The sequence below is a fragment of the Daphnia magna genome, linkage group LG10 (genome assembly GCF_020631705.1).
Source record: "Daphnia magna isolate NIES linkage group LG10, ASM2063170v1.1, whole genome shotgun sequence".
NCBI classification, from domain to species: Eukaryota; Metazoa; Arthropoda; class Branchiopoda; order Diplostraca; family Daphniidae; genus Daphnia; species Daphnia magna.
This window is the reverse complement of record NC_059191.1, coordinates 6,916,268-6,941,015: the sequence shown is the minus strand read 5'-3', so window position 1 is coordinate 6,941,015 and position 24,748 is coordinate 6,916,268. Positions and strand designations below refer to the sequence as shown.

At 40.8% G+C, this 24,748-nt stretch overlaps 3 protein-coding genes and 1 non-coding gene across 6 annotated transcripts; 2 read left to right on the top strand and 2 right to left on the bottom strand.

The window, feature by feature from the left end:
- The first annotated feature begins 521 nt into the window (after positions 1 to 521).
- Positions 522 to 2,564, top strand: LOC123476837 (probable chitinase 10). Its single transcript, XM_045179692.1, has 4 exons — positions 522 to 1,024; positions 1,111 to 1,290; positions 1,379 to 1,597; positions 1,661 to 2,564. The coding sequence occupies exons 1-4, from the start codon at positions 916 to 918 to the stop codon at positions 2,344 to 2,346; spliced, it is 1,194 nt and encodes a 397-aa protein (XP_045035627.1). The 5' UTR covers positions 522 to 915; the 3' UTR covers positions 2,347 to 2,564.
- A 671-nt stretch (positions 2,565 to 3,235) lies between these two features.
- Positions 3,236 to 4,740, top strand: LOC123476838 (chitotriosidase-1-like). Its single transcript, XM_045179693.1, has 3 exons — positions 3,236 to 3,458; positions 3,524 to 3,976; positions 4,045 to 4,740. Exons 1-3 carry the CDS (start codon positions 3,353 to 3,355, stop codon positions 4,635 to 4,637), a joined length of 1,152 nt encoding a protein of 383 aa, XP_045035628.1. The 5' UTR covers positions 3,236 to 3,352; the 3' UTR covers positions 4,638 to 4,740.
- A 625-nt stretch (positions 4,741 to 5,365) lies between these two features.
- LOC116931625 lies at positions 5,366 to 9,044 on the bottom strand. 3 transcript variants are annotated; one of them, XR_006651735.1, is made up of 11 exons: positions 8,904 to 8,983; positions 8,474 to 8,568; positions 7,983 to 8,109; positions 7,827 to 7,923; positions 7,732 to 7,758; positions 7,572 to 7,670; positions 6,508 to 7,519; positions 6,260 to 6,389; positions 5,774 to 5,898; positions 5,589 to 5,685; positions 5,366 to 5,509 (listed from the first exon to the last, which is right to left on the bottom strand). It is a non-coding gene; the product is annotated as an uncharacterized LOC116931625 (transcript). The 3 variants fall into 3 exon arrangements; XR_006651736.1 differs by lacking the exon at positions 8,474 to 8,568 and having other exon boundaries at positions 8,918 to 9,044; XR_006651737.1 differs by lacking the exon at positions 8,474 to 8,568 and having other exon boundaries at positions 8,904 to 8,978.
- An 8,132-nt stretch (positions 9,045 to 17,176) lies between these two features.
- LOC123476836 lies at positions 17,177 to 19,271 on the bottom strand. The gene has a single exon (XM_045179691.1). The coding sequence runs from the start codon at positions 18,808 to 18,810 to the stop codon at positions 17,269 to 17,271; it is 1,542 nt and encodes a 513-aa protein (XP_045035626.1). The 5' UTR covers positions 18,811 to 19,271; the 3' UTR covers positions 17,177 to 17,268.
- Between the last annotated feature and the right edge of the window lie 5,477 nt (positions 19,272 to 24,748).

Here is a 24,748-nt window from a genome sequence, read left to right as displayed (position 1 = left end):
TTATTACACATCGGTGTGTTTTTAATTTTATTTACTGTATTGTTACCCAAGTGCCCATGGGTCATTCCCTTTCACCGGGATATTAATTTTTAATGGGAAAACTTTGAGTCAAAAATTTAAAACTATTACAGAAATGGTTATATTTTGATAATATCTGTCCATTTCTGTAAAAAAAAGGCTTACAAAAGTACTTATTGGAGTACTCAACCGATTCGCCATTTATCAGGTAGGTCAGGTGCGGTGTGGCGGGTCTCCCCATCTCCCAATACATCAGGTAATGTAAATAATTGTTTTGCGGGAAATCTATAACTCCAAAATATATAAATTTTTGACCTATAGTTTTCCCGTAACGAATAATTTAAATTTTAAACTTATATCGGGTAGTTCGGTGCGGTTAATTGGGTCTCAGGTAATCCCCCATCTCCCCAGTAATACGCAATGTTTAAGCATTTTTTCACGGCATTTTTTCACGGGAAAGCTATAAGAATAAAACTAATAACTTTTTTACATAAATGAATAGCTCTTTGCAAAGGGTATTAATTCCTGTTATTTAAATTTCATTTATTGCTTTGGTATGGGGATTGGTATGGGGATCATATAATCTCATCTAGACAGAAACACAGAATCCCTATCGGGAAAATTGCCCGCAACAAGTTGGACGGTGCTTCGAAAACATTGTCAACAATTCGTTTATTTTGGAAATTCTGTCTCCCCTATTTTTCATCTCTAATCTATTCATGGTTCTAAGGAAACCACACCTTCCTCGTCCTTCCATCAATTAACCACATCCACTTTAAACTGATCCTCGCTTCCTGAGTGGGAATGTGATATTTCGAATGTTGCTACAGTCACTCACACATTTGTCGAGTCAACGCCTACCTTGGTATACATAAAAAGACTTGAGAGACATTCAAAATGAAATTGATTTTCGTGACTTTCCTCTGGTGGTTCGCTACTCCATCCCTATCGCAAGCAGAGACCCGATTGGTTTGTTACCTCAATGTCACGGCGATCAACCGCACAGGTAAGCTTGTTAGCATAGAAGGGAAACGAAAATTCTCCATCATAATTTCGCTCTTCTATTTCTATTGTTTGTTTTGTAATCGGAAGGTGATGGTGCTTTTGGTTTGGACAAAATCGACCCTTTCTTGTGTACTCATCTCATTTACGGATTTACTTCCGATATGATCATAAACAGCGATTCTTATGGATCGACTGGAATACCTCACGACAAATTACTTGGGCTGAGAGTAAAAAATCCCAAGCTGAAAATCATGGCTAGTGTCAAGTGTAATAGCGTTTATCCAATTTTAATTTCCATAAGATTACTTGGGAATAACCAAGGCATTTTTAAAATGTATTATTTCACCACATACAGCAGAAGATTTTAAATGGGACAACCCCAATAGTATGGGAAAAAAGGTAAACATGACAGTGGATTACCTAAAGAAATATCGTTTCGACGGATTAGACATCTATTGGAATATGTCTTCCAGCGATGTTCCAAACACGCCTTTCTTTTCTCACCTACGAAATGCATTCCAGGAAAATGGTCTATTGCTCAGTTTGGCATTGTATACCGAAACGAATGCCGAAGGTATTATAAATATCCATTTTGGGTCATCTGCATTCTAATTATCTGTATTGTTCAACGTGACAGTTATTTACTTTTTGGAAAAAATCGTCCAACATATCGATTTTGTCAGCGTGTTGGCTTACGACTTAATTAGATCTACAAAACAATTTTTGCAGGCTGACCATCCAGCCCCACTGTACAGCACTCGAAGCAGAAATGTCGATTCGTTAATTCATTACTTTTTGGAACACGACATGCCAGCTGACAAAATCAACCTGGGTATTCCAACGTACGGTGGTAGCTGGACCATCCCCGCTTCTAGTAAATTGGAACCACCCCTTTCGGCTACCTGGGGTCCTTTCAATAAACACACCGGTCGTGTGGGCCAAATACCTTATTTCGAAATCTGTGCCAACATTCGATCAAGTGGATGGCAAGTCTTCGGGGAAGACGACAACACCACTGGCCCCTACGCCGTTTCACCTGAGCAAATGGGCAACAAAATCTGGGTGGGCTACGACGATGTAGACACCGTAACGAGAAAGAGCGACTACGCCCGGAACATAAGAGGTCTTGGTGGTATTACAGTATGGGATCTCAGCCAGGATGATTTCCGTAACAGCTGTGGTATGGGAGCTTACCAGCTAACGGCAGCCATCTCCCGAACTTTGGGAATCCCGCGGGCACCGTCGTCAGCTTTTAGCGTTCGGTTAGGACTGTCAACCATAATGTTCTTGGCTGTTGCTTGGGGTCTGTTTTACCGTCTTTAAATCAAAAGACCAATGCCTGTTTGGGTTTTCCGGTTATATCTAGTTTTCCACAGTTTTACTTTTGTTTTTTCCAGCACGAAATGCGCAATTAAATTTGTTCGATATTTTGTAATGCAGCATTCCATGATGCAACGCTTTCGAAATGCATTGTTGGCTACTTTATCATTTGACACGAGAAATACATAAATCACTGCGCACGCAAGTGCTGGATACGATAATTTACAAGATAACATTAAAGTTGATTATTCCCTATCGCACTAATGAATGCAATAAGGTATGTGATAACCATGCATGACCCTTGATTCGTTCTACGCAACGTTTCTTTCAGACAAAGATAATTTGTGTTGTTGAGGCGCAGAAAACTCTGATTAATTTTATTGTTTTATTTATGAAAAGATCTCAGCGTTGTGTTTAAATTACTAACCTAAATGGTGATGACATTTTTTTGCACCACTTAACAATGCGACATGTAAAAGACACTGACATTGCACTCGGCTGGATGGAATCAGGTACGGTTGGCAAGCAGGTAGTTCCTCCAGCGCTACAAGTTTCTCAGTAAAAATAAGAAGATGTTTTTGTTTAATTCCTCCCATATCCTTTTAAGAGCTACAACCGTAAACGAAAAATTTAACTTTTTCGTAGCTCATACGTTTGCAATTTTGATGGAATTTTAACCAAGAATTCCATTGAAATTATGTTTCGTAATTTAAACGTTAGGTTAAATATTTAAAAAAATCTAAAGCCACACGCGTAAACGTAATCTTATCGGTTTCATTGCATCGTTTGTTGACACTCGACAAACCTGCTCGTTTGACTTTAAACATTGTAGCCAATCTGCATCTAACCGTCAAATTTCAAACAAGATTTCTCTGCATATATAAAGGCTGTGATGTTGTTTTGACTATTGTACTTCATTAAAGAAAAGAAACAAGCTTTGACAACAATCTCTGAGACTAAAGCTCCTTAAAACGTTTCTTGTTCTTTAAGTTACGGTCAAGTAAACAAAATGAGATTGCTTTTACTAGCAACTGTCTTCGCTGCTTGCGTCTTTCCGTACGTCGCGGCAGGTCGTTTTGTTTGTTATTTCCCCAACTGGGCTATTGAACGTCAAGGTAATTTGATTCTACGCTGTATTTCTCTTTTTATTGTGCCATACTTATTTGATACAATTTGACAGAGCCTTGGCAGTTTGGTGTCGATAACATTGACACTAAACTCTGCACTCATTTGGTCTACGCTTTCGCTGACCTCGACGAAACCACGTTCAAGATCAAACCCAACAATCCAGCCGTAGACATCGATCAAGAATTCTATCGTAAATTCACCGGCTTGAAAAGCCAGAACCCAAGTCTGAAGACCATGTTGGCCGTTGGCGGATGGGTAGACTCCAATATCAACGATAAGTATTCTCAACTAGTAGCAAGTAGAGAGAATATCGACGTTTTTGTCGGCTCAGTCGTCAGCCTTTTAAAAGAATATGGGTTTGACGGGCTCGACATGGACTGGGAGTACCCCAGGTCCGATGCCGACAAGACCGGATTCATTAACCTCATGGTGGCTTTGAAAGATGCATTCGCTCCGTTCAATTACATCCTTAGCGCTGCCGTTGCTCCTATAACCACCGATCTTGGTACACCAACTAATATTCATCACTATTCTTCCAACTGATTGTCTCATGTCTTCTAATTATTGGAACAGGCTATGACATCCCAGCTCTCGAAACAACAGCTGATTTCATTAATTTGATGACGTATGATATGCACGGAGGATGGGAGCCGGACATGGCTGACCATCACGCTCCTCTGCGTAAACGATCGTTTGAAACGATTGACTACAACGTAGAATCCAGCGTCCATCACTGGATTACCAACGGATTGTCCGCTTCTAAAATCAACCTTGGTATGCCGCTGTACGGACGCAGCTGGAAGCTCGCATCTGCAATGACAACTCCGCCTGCTCCGGCCGTTGGCGTTGGCGCTCCAGGTCCTTTTACCAAGGAAGAGGGTTACGTAAGCTATTTTGAAATCTGCCAGGCTGTTCAGAACGAAGGCTGGCAAGTTGTTCAAGATCCGGACCAGTTCATTGGACCGTACGCTCTGTCGCCTACCGACGTCGTTAATTGGATCGGCTACGACGATATCACCATGCTCACCACAAAGAGCAACTACGTCCTTTCCAAAGGATTAGGTGGAGCTATGGTGTGGGAAATCAGTTTGGACGATTACCGTGGCGCTTGCGGAGCCGGAATGAACCCCCTGTTGACAGCCATTTCACGTATCGTCGTGGCTTAATCAATTATCTTACACTCCTAAACGACAGCAATCATGAAAATTGGAAACAAATTGCATAAAATCAGATGTATAGATTCAGTTTAAATACAAGTTAATAGCATGACGTTTTCTTTGCTGAATGTACACCGAGATTTAGCATTTAGAAAGATTGCTCAAGAATGACATCATTTTAGATTCTTACACGTCACTGAATGGGCTAAATAAACTAAATCTACGTTGATGCACACATCAACGTATTTCAGCATTCTGTCGATTCAAAGTCAAGAAGGAAAAAAAATAATAATAATTTGTTTTAAATGACATTTGGGTTTGCGGCCAAACACACGAGGTCGCAATTTGTCTTTGTATTTAAATGAATAAGTTGGTCTCAGCACCCAAGTAACGATCTTTAATTTGAAGTAGAAAATTACGTACTCCTCCTACATGATTGCGTGATAGCAGCCCACATCAAATCTACACAACGCCATAAAACGGCGCCATAGAACAGCGTATTCGAGTTCCGCGGGATTACGATATTATTACGGATACCGGAGGAGGAATCGAGGAATCCGAAAACTCTTTTAATAGACGCGAATCCCTGATGCGGGACAGCAGAATTCTGGTGGTACAAATCAATTCCGTGTTGTACGTGACCTCCCGAGATTACCTTTAACGGTAGTGTCAAATGTTTTGTTTTTTCCATTTTCAGTTGCTAATTTGACGGTAGACGTTGCCATTATGTAAGCAAGTGACGCCAGATGACGTCGAACTGCTACTCAAATCCGATAACGAAAATGATGACACCCGAACGTTTTCCTGGAAAACGCGAGTCGAATGCGCTGGAGCTGGTGGAGTTGTAATGGATGTTGGCAATTTCGCATCTTGCCCCACTTCTAAAAGCAGAAAAAGAAAAATGCAAACTTTAATCGATATTGGTTTCCCTGTGATGGCATTCCTAGAAAGCGGACTTACTGGAACAGCGGGCACAACATTGATTCTCGACGGACGATTCGGACCCGGTGCATTCGGGACCGCTGCAATTTTGGATGGTGCAATTGATTTTCCCGCCCTGCCAAAATCATTTTTATCAACAAAAGAGTGCGAGTGAAAAGACTGCCTGAATTTAATATTCTTTGATCATATACAATTTAATTCACCTCTTGACAGACGCAGGCGACACAGTGGAGGGTCCCGTGTTGACCCAGTCTCGGATACCAGACGTCACCGACCGCGTAGTTGGTCGACGTGAAAGTGCAGACCATTCCATCCGAGAGCTCAGCCGCTAAGAGCAAACCAAATTTATGTAATTCCATTCTCAGTCCTTTGTTCTACACGCATTTTCAATACGTAATCTAATTTCGACTTTTTGGCATGTCTTGTGAGCTTTGCAATTCACATCATCGACTCCATGAAAAACAAAATTGGACGAAAGGCTCTATAATCAAGAACAGCACACTAACAATCAAGTGTCACATTTAATTACAGTTCTCGTCGTTCCCATCTCTCCTGCATGTGCAAGCCATTAGAGACTGTTGTCTTTAATGCATAGACTAGTTCGGTTGACTGACGAACGGAAATAAACGCATCCCATTTCACGTGCATGTATAATAGCCTCGTATCTTTGTCAGTTGCGTGTGTCGTACCTGTTATTAATGACGGGAACCAGAGGACAAGCACCGTCGTTCAAGTGGCGACCAACGTCTTCATTATTCCGCACGTGTGTCTATGATTAGTCATAACGATTGTGTTGTCTTTCAAAATCTCTGACAACTCCTAAAAGAAAAAAGAAAAAACACGAAATGTAAAACGCGGGAAAAATCATTTGAAAATTCCCCGTCCCAACTATGTGTCCGCTCTAGTCAAAAGGAAATCTTAATTTATGCAGGGTTACCGTATATATTCCTGCATACAGCAGTCAATCACTGATGACGCGTGCAATAGGTGAGCGTAGTTTTGTGGAGACGAGCGAGAGAGCCGAATGTTGTGTCAACGACTTCAGTGGAAGACTAACAAGCCGATGGTAGCACGTGTTATGTTTTCTTCTCCCACCTCTAACGTCATGCCCACTATTGTCCTCTGGTATCTACTACTCCTCTTTTCGTCCTTGGCCATCGTTCACGGCAGCAGGGTGGTGGTGGAACGTTGCAATGACCCATGTCACTATCAAATACTTTCGCTTCATTAGGCAAAATACTTTTTTAGTACAACCCAAAGGCAGAGAGTGTGAACAAAAGTCAATAAAAGTGACCCAGCCTGAAAGGGTCCAAGATTACTGTTTTCTTTTGACTAGGAATTCTTACAAAAGATTAATTGATACCTGTAGACTTACCGTCCGTTCACTTAAAAAAGCTTTGGCGTTAAAATTGATACGACTACGGCTAGATGTCACCAAGGAATAGCACAAACGACATAGGCAGTATCCTAGTATTGGAGCTGCTGCAAATTTTCATACAATATCACCGTTCGTCTAAGTTTTTCCGTGAAAACCTATAAAAGAGGTTTAATGGATGTTTCTTTGTTTGATTGAACATTCAGCTTGGCATCAAAATGAATCTTTCATTTCATTCACTTGTTGGTAGTGTAACACTAGAAGGATCACCGAACATTTCTTTATTTCAATCATGGTTTAATCATTAAAGCCCACTGGCTTATTATAAAAGAATCATTCAAAATAACAATCGGAATTTAATTGTGCATATCGATTTCGTGAGTCATTAACGAAAGGAACTCTTTGAGACAGTACAAGAAATGTGGATCACAACGGAATGATAGTTTACGATAGTTCCCGTTTTCTCTCTCTACCGTGTTGGAGTGTTTCATCTAAAACCGCGTGATGTATATTGGAAAGTTTTCGGAAACCAGGTGGTTGTCTTCGAACACAACCGAGATGTTGACTTCGAATTCTAGAAAAAACACTTTCAAGATTAGGGACTATATGAAAACAAGTGGTTATACCGAGTTTGAAATTTGCTGTGCTCAATGTTGGGCAAGTAAAGAGCCGTGGAAAAACCATATAAATAGGTATGGGTATCTTTCGTACAACGTCACCATCTCCTGTTAATGGAGTGAAGACAGTTTAACAAGGATGATGGGAACATATTAATATTAGGCTTACCAATTTGAATGTTTTGGATCTCGGTGGCTATGCTCATTTCAGAACGTTGTTATTAATAATTCTTTTGAGCACATAAGTAACTAAAAAATTATTACCATCTTTTGAATAACCGTCTGCACAACCGCATGTCTCTATTCTGACTAGCTGAACTTCTATTGATTTGATTTTTACATCACAGGATTCAATAGTGATCTGGAAAAGCAATCACAAAATGAGTAGTTTCGCCAGTACCAAGAGATAAGTTGTCATACTTCTCCGGTGAATGGGTTGGAGATACTGCAAACTAGCGAGTAAATTTTGCCAGTTATTTTGAAATTTGGCCAGGTTGGTCGCGCACAACTAGACGAAGCCTATGGCAAAGCTGTACCGGTACTTTTTCTGTAGAGGAGAGTGATAGTTATCGGCTAGCTGACATTTATTCAGTAGATGAAACTTATCGTCTAGCTGCCAGTTATTGCAGCCATTATTTACGTCTATTGTTTTTGTTTTTTTCTTTTGATTTGGTTTTAAAGTGAGTTGTATTTGTGTTTTTTTTTTAAATCTATATATTATATATGTTTAAAAAGAATGAACTTTTTAGTGAAAAAAAAAATTGCTGTATTTCATTTCTTTTAGAACCACAAAACAAATTTGACATTAGAACAGAAGTAAGAATATATAATTATTTGCTAGGTAATATTAATGATTTTCTTAACAATTAACGAATTTTATTTAGGATTAGGGAAATGTATAAAATTTTTACAGTGTTACTCAGCCAAAGCTTTAAATTTGCATTCAGTGTGTTGGCTGCGTTTTCCATCCACGTTGGGAAGTTCACTTTTTGATTAAGAAGGTAATCTATTGGGGCATTGTAAAAAAATTAACACACTTATCAAACAGATAACTTATTTCAAAAAATTTCAATGTTAAAGCCCTGACATCACTCTTTTATTTTCCCTTTTCCAGGTATCGGAATCCCACTAGGTTGACCGGGGCAACAACCAACAATTGAATAGTCAATTAGAAAGCAACTTTCTTAGCCTACCATCAATAACTAAGAATATACCATTAAAGCTAATTAGGTATTTTTCAATTTACAAATGTAATTAAATAATGAAATAATCAAAACAATTTGTTCGTGTCACTCTTCACTCATTGTGAAAAGTATCATATCTAAATAATAACGCTAATACCTGCGATTGAATACCTTTGTGAGTTTAACTTAGGCAGGTTCTACCACTGATTTATTTGAAACTAACTTTTGACACAAATAATGGCGTCTGCCTCTTCACGGGGAAAAATTCTAACAACGGCTATTGCCGATATCGGCCACCAAGAAGGTTCTGCTTGGCAGCGCCACTGGCGGCCTACACAAAGTTTGCAATTACAACATACATTATAAGTCAAAAATAATAGGCCGTCTGACGGGCCTTCCATATTTAGATACTCTCTCTTCCTGTGGACTTTGACAATCCGCAACACATTGTATTTGCTTTATGTTGTTTATGAATAAAACACTTGCTGCTTACTCTTTAAAATACATCGAGTTTTTTTTATGTACTTGGGTTTACATACATTCTTGGTAATTTAAAACGTTGGAATAATAATAAGTAAAAGTTAGAATTCAAATTTGAATTACGCGCGTCATCAAAATGGCCGCCGCAATGGATGCCGGGAAGGGGCCAAGGGGGGTACATTTTATTGTAATTTGCGGTTCTTAAACTATAAAAATCGAAGTAAAATATCATATCAAAACGTGCAAGAGATAATAAGGAATATCAAAAATAAATGTTCTGTTTATTTTGGTGTATATTAGTAACCAAACAAAGTACCCAAAAATGTATGTTTTTGGCCCTACCCCCCCCAACCCCCTAAAATGTCATAAAATAAAATAATTAATTACGTTCTAAGTTTTCAGCGGATTTACATAAATTTTACGGCAATCGATAGGTATTCAAAAGGGCTATCTATTTGGTGAATTTAATGAAAAAAAATTTAAAAGGAAAAAAATTCTAAATGAAAAAATTTTTTTCATTTAATCGATCAAACGCAGTATTGGACCTAAGCGACAAAACTCAAAAAATTTGTTTCAAATGGAATTTTTTTCCATTTCATGATTTTACCTATATTAAATCTTTTTTCATTTTAAGAATAGAATTTATTTGTTACCCAAGTGCCCATGGGTCATTCCCTTTCACCAGGATATTAATTTTTAATGGGAAAACTTTAATTCAAAAATTTAAAACTATTACAGAAATGGTTATATTTTGATAATATTTGTCCATTTCTGTAAAAAAAAGGCTTACAAAAGTACTTATTGGAGTACTAAACCGATTCGCCATTTATCAGGTAGGTCGGTGCGGTTTGGCGGGTCTCCCCATCTCCCAATACATCATGTAATGTAAACAATTGTTTTGCGGGAAATCTATAACTCCAAAATATATAAATTTTGGACCTATAGTTTTCCCGTAACGAATAATTTAAATTTTCAACTTATATCGGCTAGGTGGGTGCGGTTTATTGGGTCTCAGGTAATCCCCCATCTCCCCAGTAATACGCAATGTTTAAGTAATTTTTCACGGGAAAGCTATAAGCATGGTCTAACATTAGAGGTCCCAGAACTGTCGTCTGCTAGGTGTTTCGTCTGCTATTTCCGCGGACAAATTTTTGGGCACTCGCTAGGGGCGCTGACTACCCGGATCGGTCATAACATTCCCTCCATAACGTTGTCAGCAATGGGGAAAGTAGTCGCTTGTGACAGTTTTTCGTGCTGTTTTCTTCTGTATTAAAAATAAAAAAAATTTACTATACAAATAAAGGAAACCTGAATCAATTCCTCTTTGTATTATAAACCTTAATATTCATTAATACACATTAATTAACCATCTTAGACAGTTTGCGCAGCTTATGCTGCTCTTCTTTTGATTTCTGGCTAACCTCATTTTTTAACCGTTTTGCTTCCATGTCATATCGGATTTCTATGTATTCAAACATTAAAAATGGGACCATTTCCGTGCTATGTTTGTCGCATCAAATATTTGGCAAAACAAGTCCGTCGCATGCAACATCATGGATGACTTGGTGGAAGGAATCTCTCATGTAAGCTTTTTCAGAGAGAAAATGATTTTGAACAATTTTCTCAACTTTGGCAAATGTAAATTGTTGCAATGCCTAATCTATTCATGGTTCTAAGGAAACCACACCTTCCTCGTTCTTCCATCAATTAACCACATCCACTTTAAACTGATTCTCGCTTCCTGAGTGGGAATGTGATATTGTTGCAGACGGCCCCGTCTGTCTCCTTACTCCACCTATGAGTCCCTTTCTGCTGTATTGTTTGGGTGCCCTGAGGGCCCTTGTGATTGTCCCTTGTGACCGTCAGTTGGCGTGACTGTGACGTAAGCCGGCCGGCGCACGAGTAGGACAGTTAGACCTGGCGTAGCAGTCGAGACAAGTGTGTCTCCGTAAGTCTTACTGTCGTAAGCAAGTTTAAGAGAGAGCTTTGGCCAACACCTGGCTCCTTCGCGTGCATTGTGTTTCTCGTGTTTAATATATTCGTGTAAGAACCCTAATTCATTTGTCGTTTACTTATTTATTCGTGTAATTTAAACAATCTGATTAGTCGAATCCGCTCGTCGGCTGAGCAGATTGCAACATTTGGTGTCAGAAGTCGGGCACGGGCCATTGAATAGCTCTCATTTTTTGTTGTTTTTTTTTCTTCTCCTCTCTCTCTTTGTAAAATTTTCTTTGTGAGAGCTGCCCGTGCGAAATTCACGTAGTTTTTTTTTTCTTGTCGTGTCACCAGCCCCCTCCCCCAAATTTTTCGCATCCTTTTTTTTGGGTTGAAAACGCCCCCTCCCAACCCCCCAACTTTTCGCGCGTAAAACCACGTGGCCCGTTGAGGCCTGGGAATAATTCGTGTCATTTTTTTTTTTTTGGTGTGTGTGTGTGTATGTGTGGCTTATATAATCTGCGTGATAGCCGCCATTTCTTTTTTTCTGTCGCGTTAATACGCTTTTTTTTTTGCTTCGGTATTGAGCAGAGTTGGTATTATTTCGTTTCTTTTGCTCTAGTATTGAGCAGAACCAGTATTGATTCTGTCCTTTTTTGTTTTGTTTAGTTTTTTTTTGGTTTTTTTTTCTCTTTCCCCGATCACGTTGTCCAGTTGTCGTGTGTCGTAACGACAACCACCACCCGTATCTGTATTTCGTTTATTTAATTATTTTCTTTTTTTTTTGTATATTTAACTAACATTTGGTAGTAAGTAAGTGTGTGGAGTCCTATCGATAGGTCTTGGGAAATCATATGCCGCCTAAGCGTACAGATTCTTCAGTGCCATTTCAAATAGTAACGCGTTCAACCACCAGGACGGTTGCCACGCCGTTGAAACCTGCACGAGTAGTAGTGCCGACCACACAAGTACCGTCACCGTCCCTGCGTGGTGGCGTGAGTAGGCTCACTTATAATTTACCAGTTTCAGCAACTGCAGTTTCAAGGGTACCAGACATGGCGCTGCCCCAGGATCTAATTGATGCGCTGAGAAATCTCACGACGGCAATGGGCCAAGATCGACTAGCTGCCCAAAATCAGGCGGCAGATCTTTTGAACGCGTTGGACCAACAGCGTCAACAGTCGGCGAACTTGGTGCAACAGCTGGCCAACAATGCAGCAGCCGGACAGAACCAGCAGCAACAGCAAAATCTTCCCCAGGCTCCAGTTTTACCCATTCCACGTATAGCAAATGCGGCTGTCGACTCCATTCCATGCTTTGAAGGTAAGCTGATGGATTTTCCGCAAGATTTTATTGATTTCGTTGATAGTGTAGCCGTGGCCGAGGGCTGGACAGATGCGCAGCGCATTCAAGTAGCAGCAAGGCGTCTGCTAAAAACAGCGTTGGATTGGCATATCCACATAGGCCACACCCACGCAACTTGGAATAATTGGTCGCTGGCATTCACGGCAAATTTTTCACCTCGATTGCACGTCAGTGAATGGCTCCATCTAGTGGAAGATAGGCGGCAGAAAAATGGCGAATCGGGTATAGAGTACGCTTTGGACAAGCATAAGGTATTGCGTGTTGCCCCTATCCCACTTAATGAGGAGAAGATGGTTGCATTTTTGATAGATGGCCTCGCAAGTTGGCAACATGTGGCCGCCATGACAGCGAACCGTCCAGCCAACGTCACGGAGTTTATTCAGAGGATAAGGGAACTAGAGACTCTTGGCGTTGCGTCTCGCTTGGTACCTCCACCAGCACATGGACCAGTGGTGCCACCTTGGGCTCCACCAGTGGTTCCACCAGCGGCTCCGACAGCAACCCCACCATTGGCGCCATCTAGCGCTCCTGATTTAAACGCCACTCTAACAGCATTTGGCAACCAGCTGGTTCATCAACTGACTGCACAGTTCAACAAGATGACAATAGGGAGTCGTGGTACCGGTGGTGGAGGAGGCGGAGGTGATCGTGGTGGAAGAAGCGGAGGTGATCGTAGCGGAGGAGGATGGGTCGACCCTAGCAAACGGAAATGCTACAACTGTGGGGTGGTTGGCCACATCTCCCGTCACTGCCCAGCAAAGTCGGGAAAAGGACCGACCGGAAGTTAGGAGCAAGGCCTATGCTAACCAGTTATGCACACCTTCCTTGTCGTCCCCAGCTTCCACTGGTTAAGGTATTCATAGAAAATATTGGTGAAGTGACTGGCCTGGTTGATTCAGGCGCTAGTTTGTCTGCTATAAGACTTAGTGTAGTAGGGAATGTTTTGGATCCTAATCGTAAGAAACCTTTTGTAAATCTAACTGGGGTGGATGATAAAAAAGTCATTGTTGATTCATTTTGCTCTTTAAAAGTAAAATGTGAAAATAAGGTGGTTGAGTTAAATGAAGTAGCTGTAGTTAAAAATTGTCCATTTGCATTGATTCTTGGGGTAGATTGGATTTTGAAAAGTAAATCAAACTTGATTGTAGAAGATGGTAAAATTGTTTTAAAATCTCATGATTCAAACAGACCAAAAGTTAAGAAAGTTCGTTTTGCTGGCATTGAAGAACAAAATATTTGTATTAAAGAGGACGATGAGAACATTTTTTTTGTGTCTGACGAGCTGATTGATTCTTTGGAGGTAGAGAATAAAACAAAAAGGTGCCCTCGTGTGATAGGCACAGAAGTTAAAGTTGTGGAATCAGCTGTTATACCAGCAGAGTCTCTTTGTTTTGTAAAAGCTAAAATTTCTAAAGAATTCACTGGTAATGTTATCGTCAGGCCAAATATGTGTGCTCGTCCTGGTATGGAATGGGTTATTCCATCCTGTGTGGTAAAAGTGTCAGCGGGAAAACTTAAAATCCCCGTATTAAATATGAAAATGTCATCTCTTGTGTTACGTCGTAAAGGTTTTATAGCGTATGTAGATGCTGATTTCGATCACAACATGGTAGTCGTCGGGCAAGAAGAACAGCCAGAAAATCCTGTTTGCTCCTTGGTTAACAATGCTGTTCAACCCGATGAGAAGCTGAAGATCTTGATGGACGCTCGCGTAGGCGAAAACTTGTCGGAAGAAGAGAGGAGTGCCGTTTTCGAGCTCTTGAGCAAACACCTACGGTGTTTTCCCTCAGCAGATGGCGAACTGGGATTTACAAACATGGCGGAGCATTCCATTGACACTGGCGACACTCAACCAATTAGTTGCGTCCCGTATCGCGTATCAGCTGTGGAGCGAAGAATCATAATTGAAAAAGTCGCCGATATGCTGAAACAAGGTATCATCCGTCCATCATTTAGTCCCTGGGCAGCACCGGTAGTACTGGTTAAAAAAATCAGGTGACTTTAGGTTCTGTATTGACTTTAGACGTTTAAACGCAGTGACAAAAAGAGATGTTTACCCTTTACCCCGATTGGATGACGTTTTTGATCGTCTTGCTGGTGCTAAATATTTTTCCAGTTTAGACCTGATGAGTGGCTATTGGCAGGTACCTGTTGCCTCCGCTGATACGTGTAAAACAGCGTTTGTCACTCCAGATGGATTGTATGAGTTTCTTCGTTTGCCGTTTGGACTGAATAATGCACCGTCCACATTTCAACGGTTGATGGATCGAGTGTTAGCTCGCCTTAAGTGGCAAATGTGTCTCGTTTATTTAGACGATGTGTTAGTTTTTGGAAGAACGTTCGACGAGCATCAGAAAAGACTTGAGTGTGTCCTAATGGCTTTGGAGGAAGCTGGATTAACCTTAAACGTTTCTAAATGTATTTTTGCGACGAACAGAATTTTTCATTTAGGTCACACCATTGATGAGTACGGAATCCAGCCAGACCCGGGAAAAATTAGAGCTCTAGTTAACTTTAAAATTAATAACGTTAAAACGTTGAGAGCCTTTCTAGGACTTGCGTCCTTCTATCGTCGTTTTGTTCCAGATTTTGCTACAGTAGCACATCCGCTGCACAGCCTTTTGAAAAAGAATTCCGTATGGTGCTGGACAGAAGCCCAAGAGTTTGCAAAAGCTGAGTTAGTTGGCCGTTTGGTGTCGTCCCCTGTACTGGCACACTTCGACCAAAACATCGATGTAGTTATACAAACAGACGCCAGTCTGGTGGGCCTTGGGGCCGTTTTAATGCAAGATGCTGGAGATGGACCACGTCCAGTCGCGTTTATCAGCCGGAAACTTACCGATGCGGAAAGTAAGTATCATGCTAATGAGCTAGAATGTTTAGCAATTGTTTGGGCATTAAAAAAATTACGTTCGTATGTGTATGGTAGACGATTTTCTGTCTGTACAGATAGCTCAGCTGTTCGCTGGCTATGGTCTAAGAAAGAGGTTACTGGCAAATTCGCCAGATGGATTTTAGCTCTTCAAGAGTACGATTTTGAAATTCGCCACATTAAAGGAGTAAATAATTTGGTGGCTGATGCCCTATCGCGTAACCCTGATGAATCCTGTATTGGAACCAGTGGCTCCGCGATCGGTCATGTAGTTTGTGTACTTGACAGTAGATGGCCTGTGGGCATGAATAATACAGAATTGGCATTCCAACAACAACTGGATAGCCAATTGCGTCCCATTATAACCTGTCTTAATTCAAAAGTACCGGGTAAAATTGCAGAACAGTTTAAAATTCATGGGAAAATTTTGTATAGGAGAAATCCCTCCCAGGGGCGTAAATTTTTGCTTTGTGTTCCGTCAATTTTAAGGAGAAAGATAATAGAGTTTTCGCATGATGACCCCTCCTCTAGCCATATGGGAATAGACAAAACAATTGCAAGAGTGTCTGAACGTTATTGGTGGCCGAAGTTTCGGTCAAGCGTTCGTAAATATGTTATGTCTTGTAATTATTGTCAATTTCATAAATGTATCCCTGGATTACCCGCTGGTCAACTCCAACCCATTCCACCGCCAGATCGTCCGTTTCACACTGTCGGTATGGATCATCTCGGGCCATTTAAGTCAACGTCGGAAGGCAAGAAGCATATTATAGTGGCCATCGATTATTTAACGAAATATGTAGAAGCAGCGGCAGTGGCCGACACGTCGACAGCATTGGTTGCAGACTTTGTGAGAGACCAAATCAACTTTCGCCATGGTGGAACGACTCGGATAATCAGTGATCAAGGCACTGCCTTTTCCTCTCATCTGATGGAAAAGAAAGTCAACGAATGTGTAAAGGAGTACACGACGTTGTCATGTTGTCTCCAATACGGAAAAGTTTAATTTAATGCGGCGTCTTTACTCACAATGTCTTGTATACTTAGCAAGCATAAAACAACACGCACGCAATAAATAAAAAGCCGTGTATAATAAACCGATTTGCGACAGGTAGCCGTAGAATAATTAAACAAGCTCGTAAATTGAGGGAAGAAGACTCATGACACTTTAAGGTTACCAATGGGTACTAACTTCAAGGCATAGACGTAATAAAGTAATAGTCAATCAGCTACTTAGTGATTACTTAAAGGGTACTTATTCTGCGGCTTGCAAGAGTTACGGTAGCGGGCTCGGCGGGAGAGCTGCAGAGGCCTAAGTTGGCACACGGAGCAGGCAGAGTAGATCTGATTGCCTTTTGGGAGTTTGCGGTGGCTTTTTATATGTTAGTCATCATCCCGTGGGGGATATACGGGACAATGTTAAGGTATAGGCCGACAAAATCGGGCGGTATCGGGCGAATTTGGACGTCACGAAGAGGTATAGGCGGACAAATTCAAGCGGTATCGGGCGAATTTGGACGATTGTTAAAAATAGGCCGGGCAGTTTCGGGCCGTTTCAGGCAATTCCCAACAGATAAAAATATATCTATTTTTAGCTACGGCAGGTTAAGGCCGTTTTGGGCGGCTTTGGACAAATCATAAAAGTTTCTATTTATAACGGGCGTGCCGAGACTTGTTCTCTCCACTTGTTATATTTTCTAGAAAGTCTATTAACTAGGTCAACTAGTGGGGTATTAAGTTAAGGAGAGTTTAAGAAATAAGGTCTTAGTTTAATTAAGCCAAATAAAAGGGGCAAGAAGGGGCTTCGCTTGGCGTTTCGTTACATCGCTCCCCGTCATACTAGATTGCGTCCCGCAATCCAAAAGAAAATTCAGGGACCTGTGGGTCGGCTGCTTCTCGTCTGGTAAACCGCCGTAGGGGGAGGACGTGGGGGCTTACAGCAACATTTCCATATCAAACCACAAAATCCGAGGGCGTAACAAGCACGAGCGATCAGTAGGAAAATAGCGATGAGCAGGATGATGAATGAGTAGACTTTAAAATTCTCGAACCAATTAGTAAAGGTTCCGAGACCTGCTTTCTCGGCTGCGGATACGACGATAGCCGATGTCCCTGTAATTTGATTGGGGACAGTCAGGGAGTGTTCGTTCATGGAGGCTGTGATATCGGCCATTATATCCATTGGGCTAATGAGGGCTTCCGTATAAGCGGGGTTGGTTTGATGTTGATATTCGAAGAAGTTGACGTCTTGATATCGGAAAGCGTCAGCCAAATCACGCTGTGGGATGACGACGGATGCTTCGACCGGTTGCCACGTGTTATTGCGATAGGCGTGAGGTTTGTCGTTAAAATTCACGATACCTCCAGCCCAGTAGCATGGCGTAAAAGCAGTGAGTTCCCAACCGGACCGGCCAATGGTGAAATTGTTGAACCGCGGTTGAGGTCCACAAGTGGTTGTATCCGTCGTGAAATTTACTGTTGTAGGGGTGCATTGTAGGGCTGAGACGATGTTTCCGGTGGCGATCAGTTTGATGCATTGCCGAAGACCCAGCTGTGCGGCTGCCATCCATCCATTGTATTGGGCAGTTGACACGGCTTGTGCGTGCTTAGCACGTCGTTGGTCACACTGCATGCTCTGGATGACGCGGATAAGTTCATTTTCGTGACGGATGGCGGCGTCCTCCAAATACTGGATTCTTGCGTTTTGTCGGATGTTGATATCTAAAGGGTCATTTCTTTTTGTCACAATATCCTTGATGATGGATGGTACGGTAGCTGCGGAAGGTCCCAATGGGTATTTAATGATGAACAAATGGTTGTCTCCGATCACGGTCCAACTGTCTATTTTTTTGTCGCATTTCACGGTTTGGCAGCGTGACGTCAACCGTACGTGAAAGTCCAACTGTTTGGAGTCGTCTTGGAGGATCCAAGTCCCGTTCGTTGAAGATTCGTACCAGAATCCCACGCCTTTCTCTAATTGTCGGATTACGATATCAGTTGGTTTTCCGTAGGTGTCGATCCAAAATAATGTTAGATGGTTATGGGATAGAGATCCATGAGATACGTTGGTTTTTCCTAGTGGCGTGTTTATCATGTCTCCTTCGTCAATTCGGGAAAGGACGACTTCTTCTAACATACAGTTGACTGTAACCACAGTGGTGGTTCTTAGCCAGTAACCGAAGTCCTCCGGTTCTTGGTTAAATATCCATTTGTTTTCTGATTTCATCATTGGGCTCTCGTTGCATCGCCTCGATTGTCTCATGATATCACACTCTACCGCCGTCGTTTCCATGGCGATGCGTTCCGGAACGGTAATAACTTGTCCTACGAAATTGATCGTGATATGCTTAATTGATTTCCATCTACCACAGATGTATCCCGGGAAGTTAAAAGCTGCTTTTTTGTCGGTCATGACTCGATACTCGACTTTCGTATTCGAATTGCGTGTAGCAGGTTCGCAGGAGCCATCGGAAAATTGGAGGAGTCCGACTCTGCTTGGCTTGTTGCAGTCGCATGTCGTGATCTGGAATGCGTTTGTCGAGGAGAGTAGTAGGAGTAGCGCGGGTCGGCATAATACTTAAAAGGTTGGGTTGGACACATACATGGAGAACAATGGGGTAAACAGAGCATATGGGGCCGTATACGTTGCTATGCCGCTGAGTGGTTGAATATTTTTATCTATCTATATCTTAAACATCCTATCTTACATGGGATTATTAGTATTAGGAGTTGATGTTTGGGTAAGGGAAGTTACAGGGGGAAACATGGCGTTGTCGCGGGGAGGGGGGCAATGGGGGAAAGTGAGTAAGATGAAGATGGAGGGAGAAGTGAGAGATGCCGAAATGGACTGCCGCAACGTACGCTTGCATACGCTGTTTGTATCCGGTTTTATTCCCGACATCCTAAATTGTGGGGGGAGGGAGGTGGTTGGGGTGGGAGTTCGTTTATCGGGGGTTTACGCGAAGAAAAGCGATTCACTATTGCAGGAGCGTGCAGAAGGGTAAGGAGTGGGGTTGGGCGGGTTATAGTATCGGATGGCTGAAAATGTAGCCTATTGAATCGTATAGCTGTTGGAGCCTTATCCGTTTTTATCGGAAGCATCCTATGGTATGAAGGGGTGGGGAACAGTCTACGTGACAGTCGTGTCACGGAGGGTTATTATGGAAATATGGCAGGCTTATTTTTCGTTTACCCTAGGGGTGGAAAAAAGGAATACAAGGGGAGTGCTATATGGCTATATGAATAAAAGGGGTGGAAATATCATAGAGGGCGCACCATATGGTTGCCTGGGGCGTTTCCCCGAGATATATGTACGGCAAAAATTTTTACGGGATGGAAGTTGGGTAAGGGCAGAATGAGCAAGGGTGATATAGAGCAAGGAGATGGGGAAAACGGTAGACGAGCTTAGAGTTCGCGTATCAACTATAATTTTATTGCAAGTTTCATCCGCGTTTATCGGGCGCATCCTATATGATGGCCGATACGGACTTTTGGGAGTTTATGCAGCATTAGTAGGGTGGCCCCCGAAAACAACACACCAGTTATATTTTTACTTTTAGATTGGGTTCCATCGGTTTCTTTTGTAACTATCTATCATGGTATTAGTATTATTATTATTATAATTTTTTTTATTTTTTTGTATTTTTTTTTTTTCTGTTTGTTTTTTGCGTTTTTTTGTTTTTTTTTTTGGCTTTGTTTATCCTCATTGATTTTGTTTTGTTTCTTTTTTTGCATTGTTCTGTTTCTTTTGCTTTGATTTGTTTTTTTGTTTCAGTTTTAGTTTAATTTTTTTTTCCTTATTATTATTTTTTGTCTTTGCTCTGTCTCATTTTGTGCATGTGTATGATTGTTTCTATTTTTTTTTCCAGACAACTCTTCGAATGTGACTCATTGATCTTTTGGGATAGTTCACAAATGAATTGTATTTTTAGCCAATTCCAACATTTTTTCTTTCCTCTAGTCAAGGTTGGGCTTTAGATGATTCTTCAAGTTTGAATTTTCTAGTGCTTGTGGCAAGATCAAACGTTATAATACGTTTTTCCGTAAAGCTTGTCCAAAGTTCCATCGATTCATTATTGTGGAAATGAAACTCTTTTCGTAAAAATTATTGAGCTTCCTTTGATTGCTTCGAAACAAAGCTCTCTGTTTTAACAACTAAATTTACTATGTCCATCCAGCGGGATCCCATTGCATTTGAATGCAACATTTCTTTAACCCATCGTTTCAATTCTTACTGGCCTTGGCCCGTGTAATAAGGTCAAAGTTGAAAAGATTGTTTCTTTTCGGTGTCGATAGAAGTTTACTTTTTATTTCAATTCGTATTTTTTTTCTTTTTTCTAATTACTTTTTTTTCGAGTGTCCCAATCTAGATTCTGTCGCAATATTTTAATAGTTTTGTTTGGAAGCGAAATATTTGTGTTTTTTTTTTTATTTTATTTAGCCGTTTTCTTTCGTTTCTGTTTAAAAAATTAATTTTGAAATTTCCTTCAGGGAAACGAATTCTTGACCTGGAGATACTTTGCCTGCCAGTTGACAAGATAATTGGTTTTCCTGAGTCAAACTAATTCACACGAGTCCGAGCGATTTCTTTTTTCCGCAAAAAGAAATATATTTTTCATTTATTGTTTGTAGCACCAAAGAATTACGTATCGTATACCCTAGGGCAAATCCTCACTCTGGGAAGATATAAAAAGGTGAGGTGATGACTACACTATCACCTTGCTCTTGTATTGCAACCTCATCCATTTGAGAAAACCTGGGAGACGTACCCACTAAACCATATTGTGCTCGTTTTATATTAGCGGTCTTCATCTGTTTCTGATTTAAACTCGATTTCTGACATTTACTTCATGGAAACCAACTCTTGACTTTTAGATACTAAGCCTATCAGCTGACAAGAGAATTCTAATCCACCAAGGGGACTATCTCTCGGTAGAGTGTGTGCCATATTATAATTGTTTTCTACAACAATCTGATATTTTCTGTTTTCGTTCGTAGCGTTTACGAAATTGCTTATATATATTCCCTCGGGTAAATCCATACTCCGGGAGAATAAAAAGAGAGAGCTAGTGCCTAATTTATCACCCTGCTCCTTTATTGTGGCCTCTACAACTTAAGAAGATCTAGACTTATAAAAATCTACGTTGGACTCAATTGTCATTAATGTTCCGACGCGCTTTCATTAAAGATATCTATGGGTAGAGTCTTCTGGCTGCGGCAGTATCGAATAACTTCCACGCCTTCCGGTAAATCCATATCGGAAATAATAGAAAATGAGAGCCGGTGACTAAACTATCACCTTGCTCCCAGATTGTGGTATATACTACCTGACAGTTCTTTGAGATATAAAATACCCTTTTAACTGCGATAGTGACTGTATTAGCCGTCGTTTCGCAGCCCGCAGCGAAGTAAGAAACGGCAAGGGAAATTATTCAAGGTAATATTTTCTTATCGTTTCCCTCATATAATTTCTGTGTTGGACTCAAAGCCATCTTATTGATGTTCCGACACTTTTTGTTTGCGTTACAAATATTTTTGTGTAACGGTTTTTCTCGTCACCAGGATCAAATGTTGCTTTGATTGAAGTATACCTTAGTTTTCCATAGAGTTCTTTGAGCTACTTGTGAATTTGATGCTGTATTATTATTATTTTTATTATTTAAATAAATGATTTTTTTTTGCGACTGATTTAACTTTCTTGGAATCCATTTTTTAAAATTTGTATTATTAATTTTTGATTTGTTTAAACTAACCCTATTTTACAGCTGGTACTACTTGTTTTTCTGGTTTAGTAAAGGGTAGATACGTTAGACCTAATCAGACTGTCTCTACCTCGGCACGAATTTGCTTTATGTCCTACTTGTTGACAAAAATAACAAGAAGGCGGTTTTTCCCGTACTTTTTATTTTTTTCTTGAATATTGAAAACACATTTCGATGTTGTGGTTTGCAAGGCCGCAATTTGCACACCCTATGGCAGACTGCATAAACCTATTGTTTTGTCTAAAACTATCTTGACCTGAGTTGTTTCGGTTAGTCTTTCTGAAAGGCTTTACGTGTATCTGTCGGTAGCCGTAGGCTTGTTTTTGTCTAGTGAAAATTTTTGAGGAGGAGGGCTTTGAAAAATTGATTTGTTTTGATTGGTTCGACGCATAATTGTGCCTTCCCTTTGGTGGGAGAACCGTCCCGTTTTCTTGCCAGAGGTTAGACTGTATCAAGCTGTCTAGATTTTCCATGAGGTCTATTAATCTGTCTATTTTATTGTTCAAATTTGTAAATTGTTTTGTTTCGTGCATAGTATACTCGGTTGTCTCAGAGACAGAATTTGGGGCGTGATAGAAACTGTAGGATTGAAGAGTATTATTAGTCGATTGTAGAATCGGAAAACATTCTATGGTCTGGTCGACAACATCGGAAAACGAATCTGACGCTAAAGAGGAATAACTGGGATTCTTTGAAATTACACTTTCTCTTGTGGTTTTGCCAATCTGCCTGTTTTCAATATCAAAATTTTTTATTGTGTTGTCTGTTAGAATATTGTGGGATGTGATAGACAGGTTTTCGTTGTTAATGACATCTCCATTCGGCTTATCATTGCTCTGAATTGTTATATGGTCAATTTTCGATTTTACGTTTAAGCTACTGAATTCGCAAGCAATGTTACTTTGGGGAAAAAGATTGACGGAACTTTGTCCTTCCGTTAAGGGTTTGAATTTATGAAAAGAAACGTTGCTACTTGTTGGTAACTTAATTTGTTTGGTTGATTTTCTAGACGTAAAAAAATAGCAATTCTTTTTATAAACGACGTTTTGGTTATTTTAGTTAGGTTTGACTGCGTGTCAGATAAAAGAGTCTTAGGTCTATCCACTTGGGTCAAGGATACATTGTTCATAGTAAAATGAGTTGGCCTTTTTTGAAAGCCTGTTTTCCTTTCGGACAACAAGAAGTCATGTCCAGCATTATTAGCTGAGATTGGTAATATTTCCATTGACTCGATAGACATATTTTCAGTCTTAGTTGGCTGTTGAAAAACCAAAAAAAAGGTACGTCTTGTCTTAGGCTTAACACAAGTAAACAACGACACTGTAAGTGAGTTCGAAAACCGCTGCCACCAGATGTAAAGGAGTACACGACGTTGTCATGTTGTCTCCAATACGGAAAAGTTTAATTTAATGCGGCGTCTTTACTCCCAATGTCTTGTATACTTAGCAAGCATAAAACAACACGCACGCAATAAATAAAAAGCCGTGTATTATAAACCGATTTGCGACAGGTAGCCGTAGAATAATTAAACAAGCTCGTAAATTGAGGGAAGAAGACTCATGACACTTTAAGGTTACCAATGGGTACTAACTTCAAGGCATAGACGTAATAAAGTAATAGTCAATCAGCTACTTAGTGATTACTTAAAGGGTACTTATTCTGCGGCTTGCAAGAGTTACGGTAGCGGGCTCGGCGGGAGAGCTGCAGAGGCCTAAGTTGGCACACGGAGCAGGCAGAGTAGATCTGATTGCCTTTTGGGAGTTTGCGGTGGCTTTTTATATGTTAGTCATCATCCCGTGGGGGACATACGGGACAATGTTAAGGTATAGGCCGACAAAATCGGGCGGTATCGGGCGAATTTGGACGTCACGAAGAGGTATAGGCGGACAAATTCAAGCGGTATCGGGCGAATTTGGACGATTGTTAAAAATAGGCCGGGCAGTTTCGGGCCGTTTCAGGCAATTCCCAACAGATAAAAATATATCTATTTTTAGCTACGGCAGGTTAAGGCCGTTTTGGGCGGCTTTGGACAAATCATAAAAGTTTCTATTTATAACGGGCGTGCCGAGACTTGTTCTCTCCACTTGTTATATTTTCTAGAAAGTCTATTAACTAGGTCAACTAGTGGGGTATTAAGTTAAGGAGAGTTTAAGAAATAAGGTCTTAGTTTAATTAAGCCAAATAAAAGGGGCAAGAAGGGGCTTCGCTTGGCGTTTCGTTACAAATGGAAGACCCAGCACGTTTTTGCAACCGCAGAGCATCCACAAACATCTGGACTTGTTGAGCGAGTCAACAGAACGATGACGCTCGCATTAGCTGCCTACGTTAACACGGACCATGACGACTGGGATCGCCATTTGCCAGCAGCAATCTTCGCCATCAATACGGCAAGGCAAAGTACAACCGAGATATCACCGTTCCAACTGGTGTATGGCCGCCTGCCCTTCACTGCCCTTGAGAACGAGTTTCCGTGGCCAAAAGAACGACCAGAATCTTTCAACGTCTTCCTGTCTCGAGTTGAGAAGCTTAGAGACGCGGCCCGAATGAACATAGTAAAAAAACAGGAGAAAGTGAAGCGCCTGGTGGATC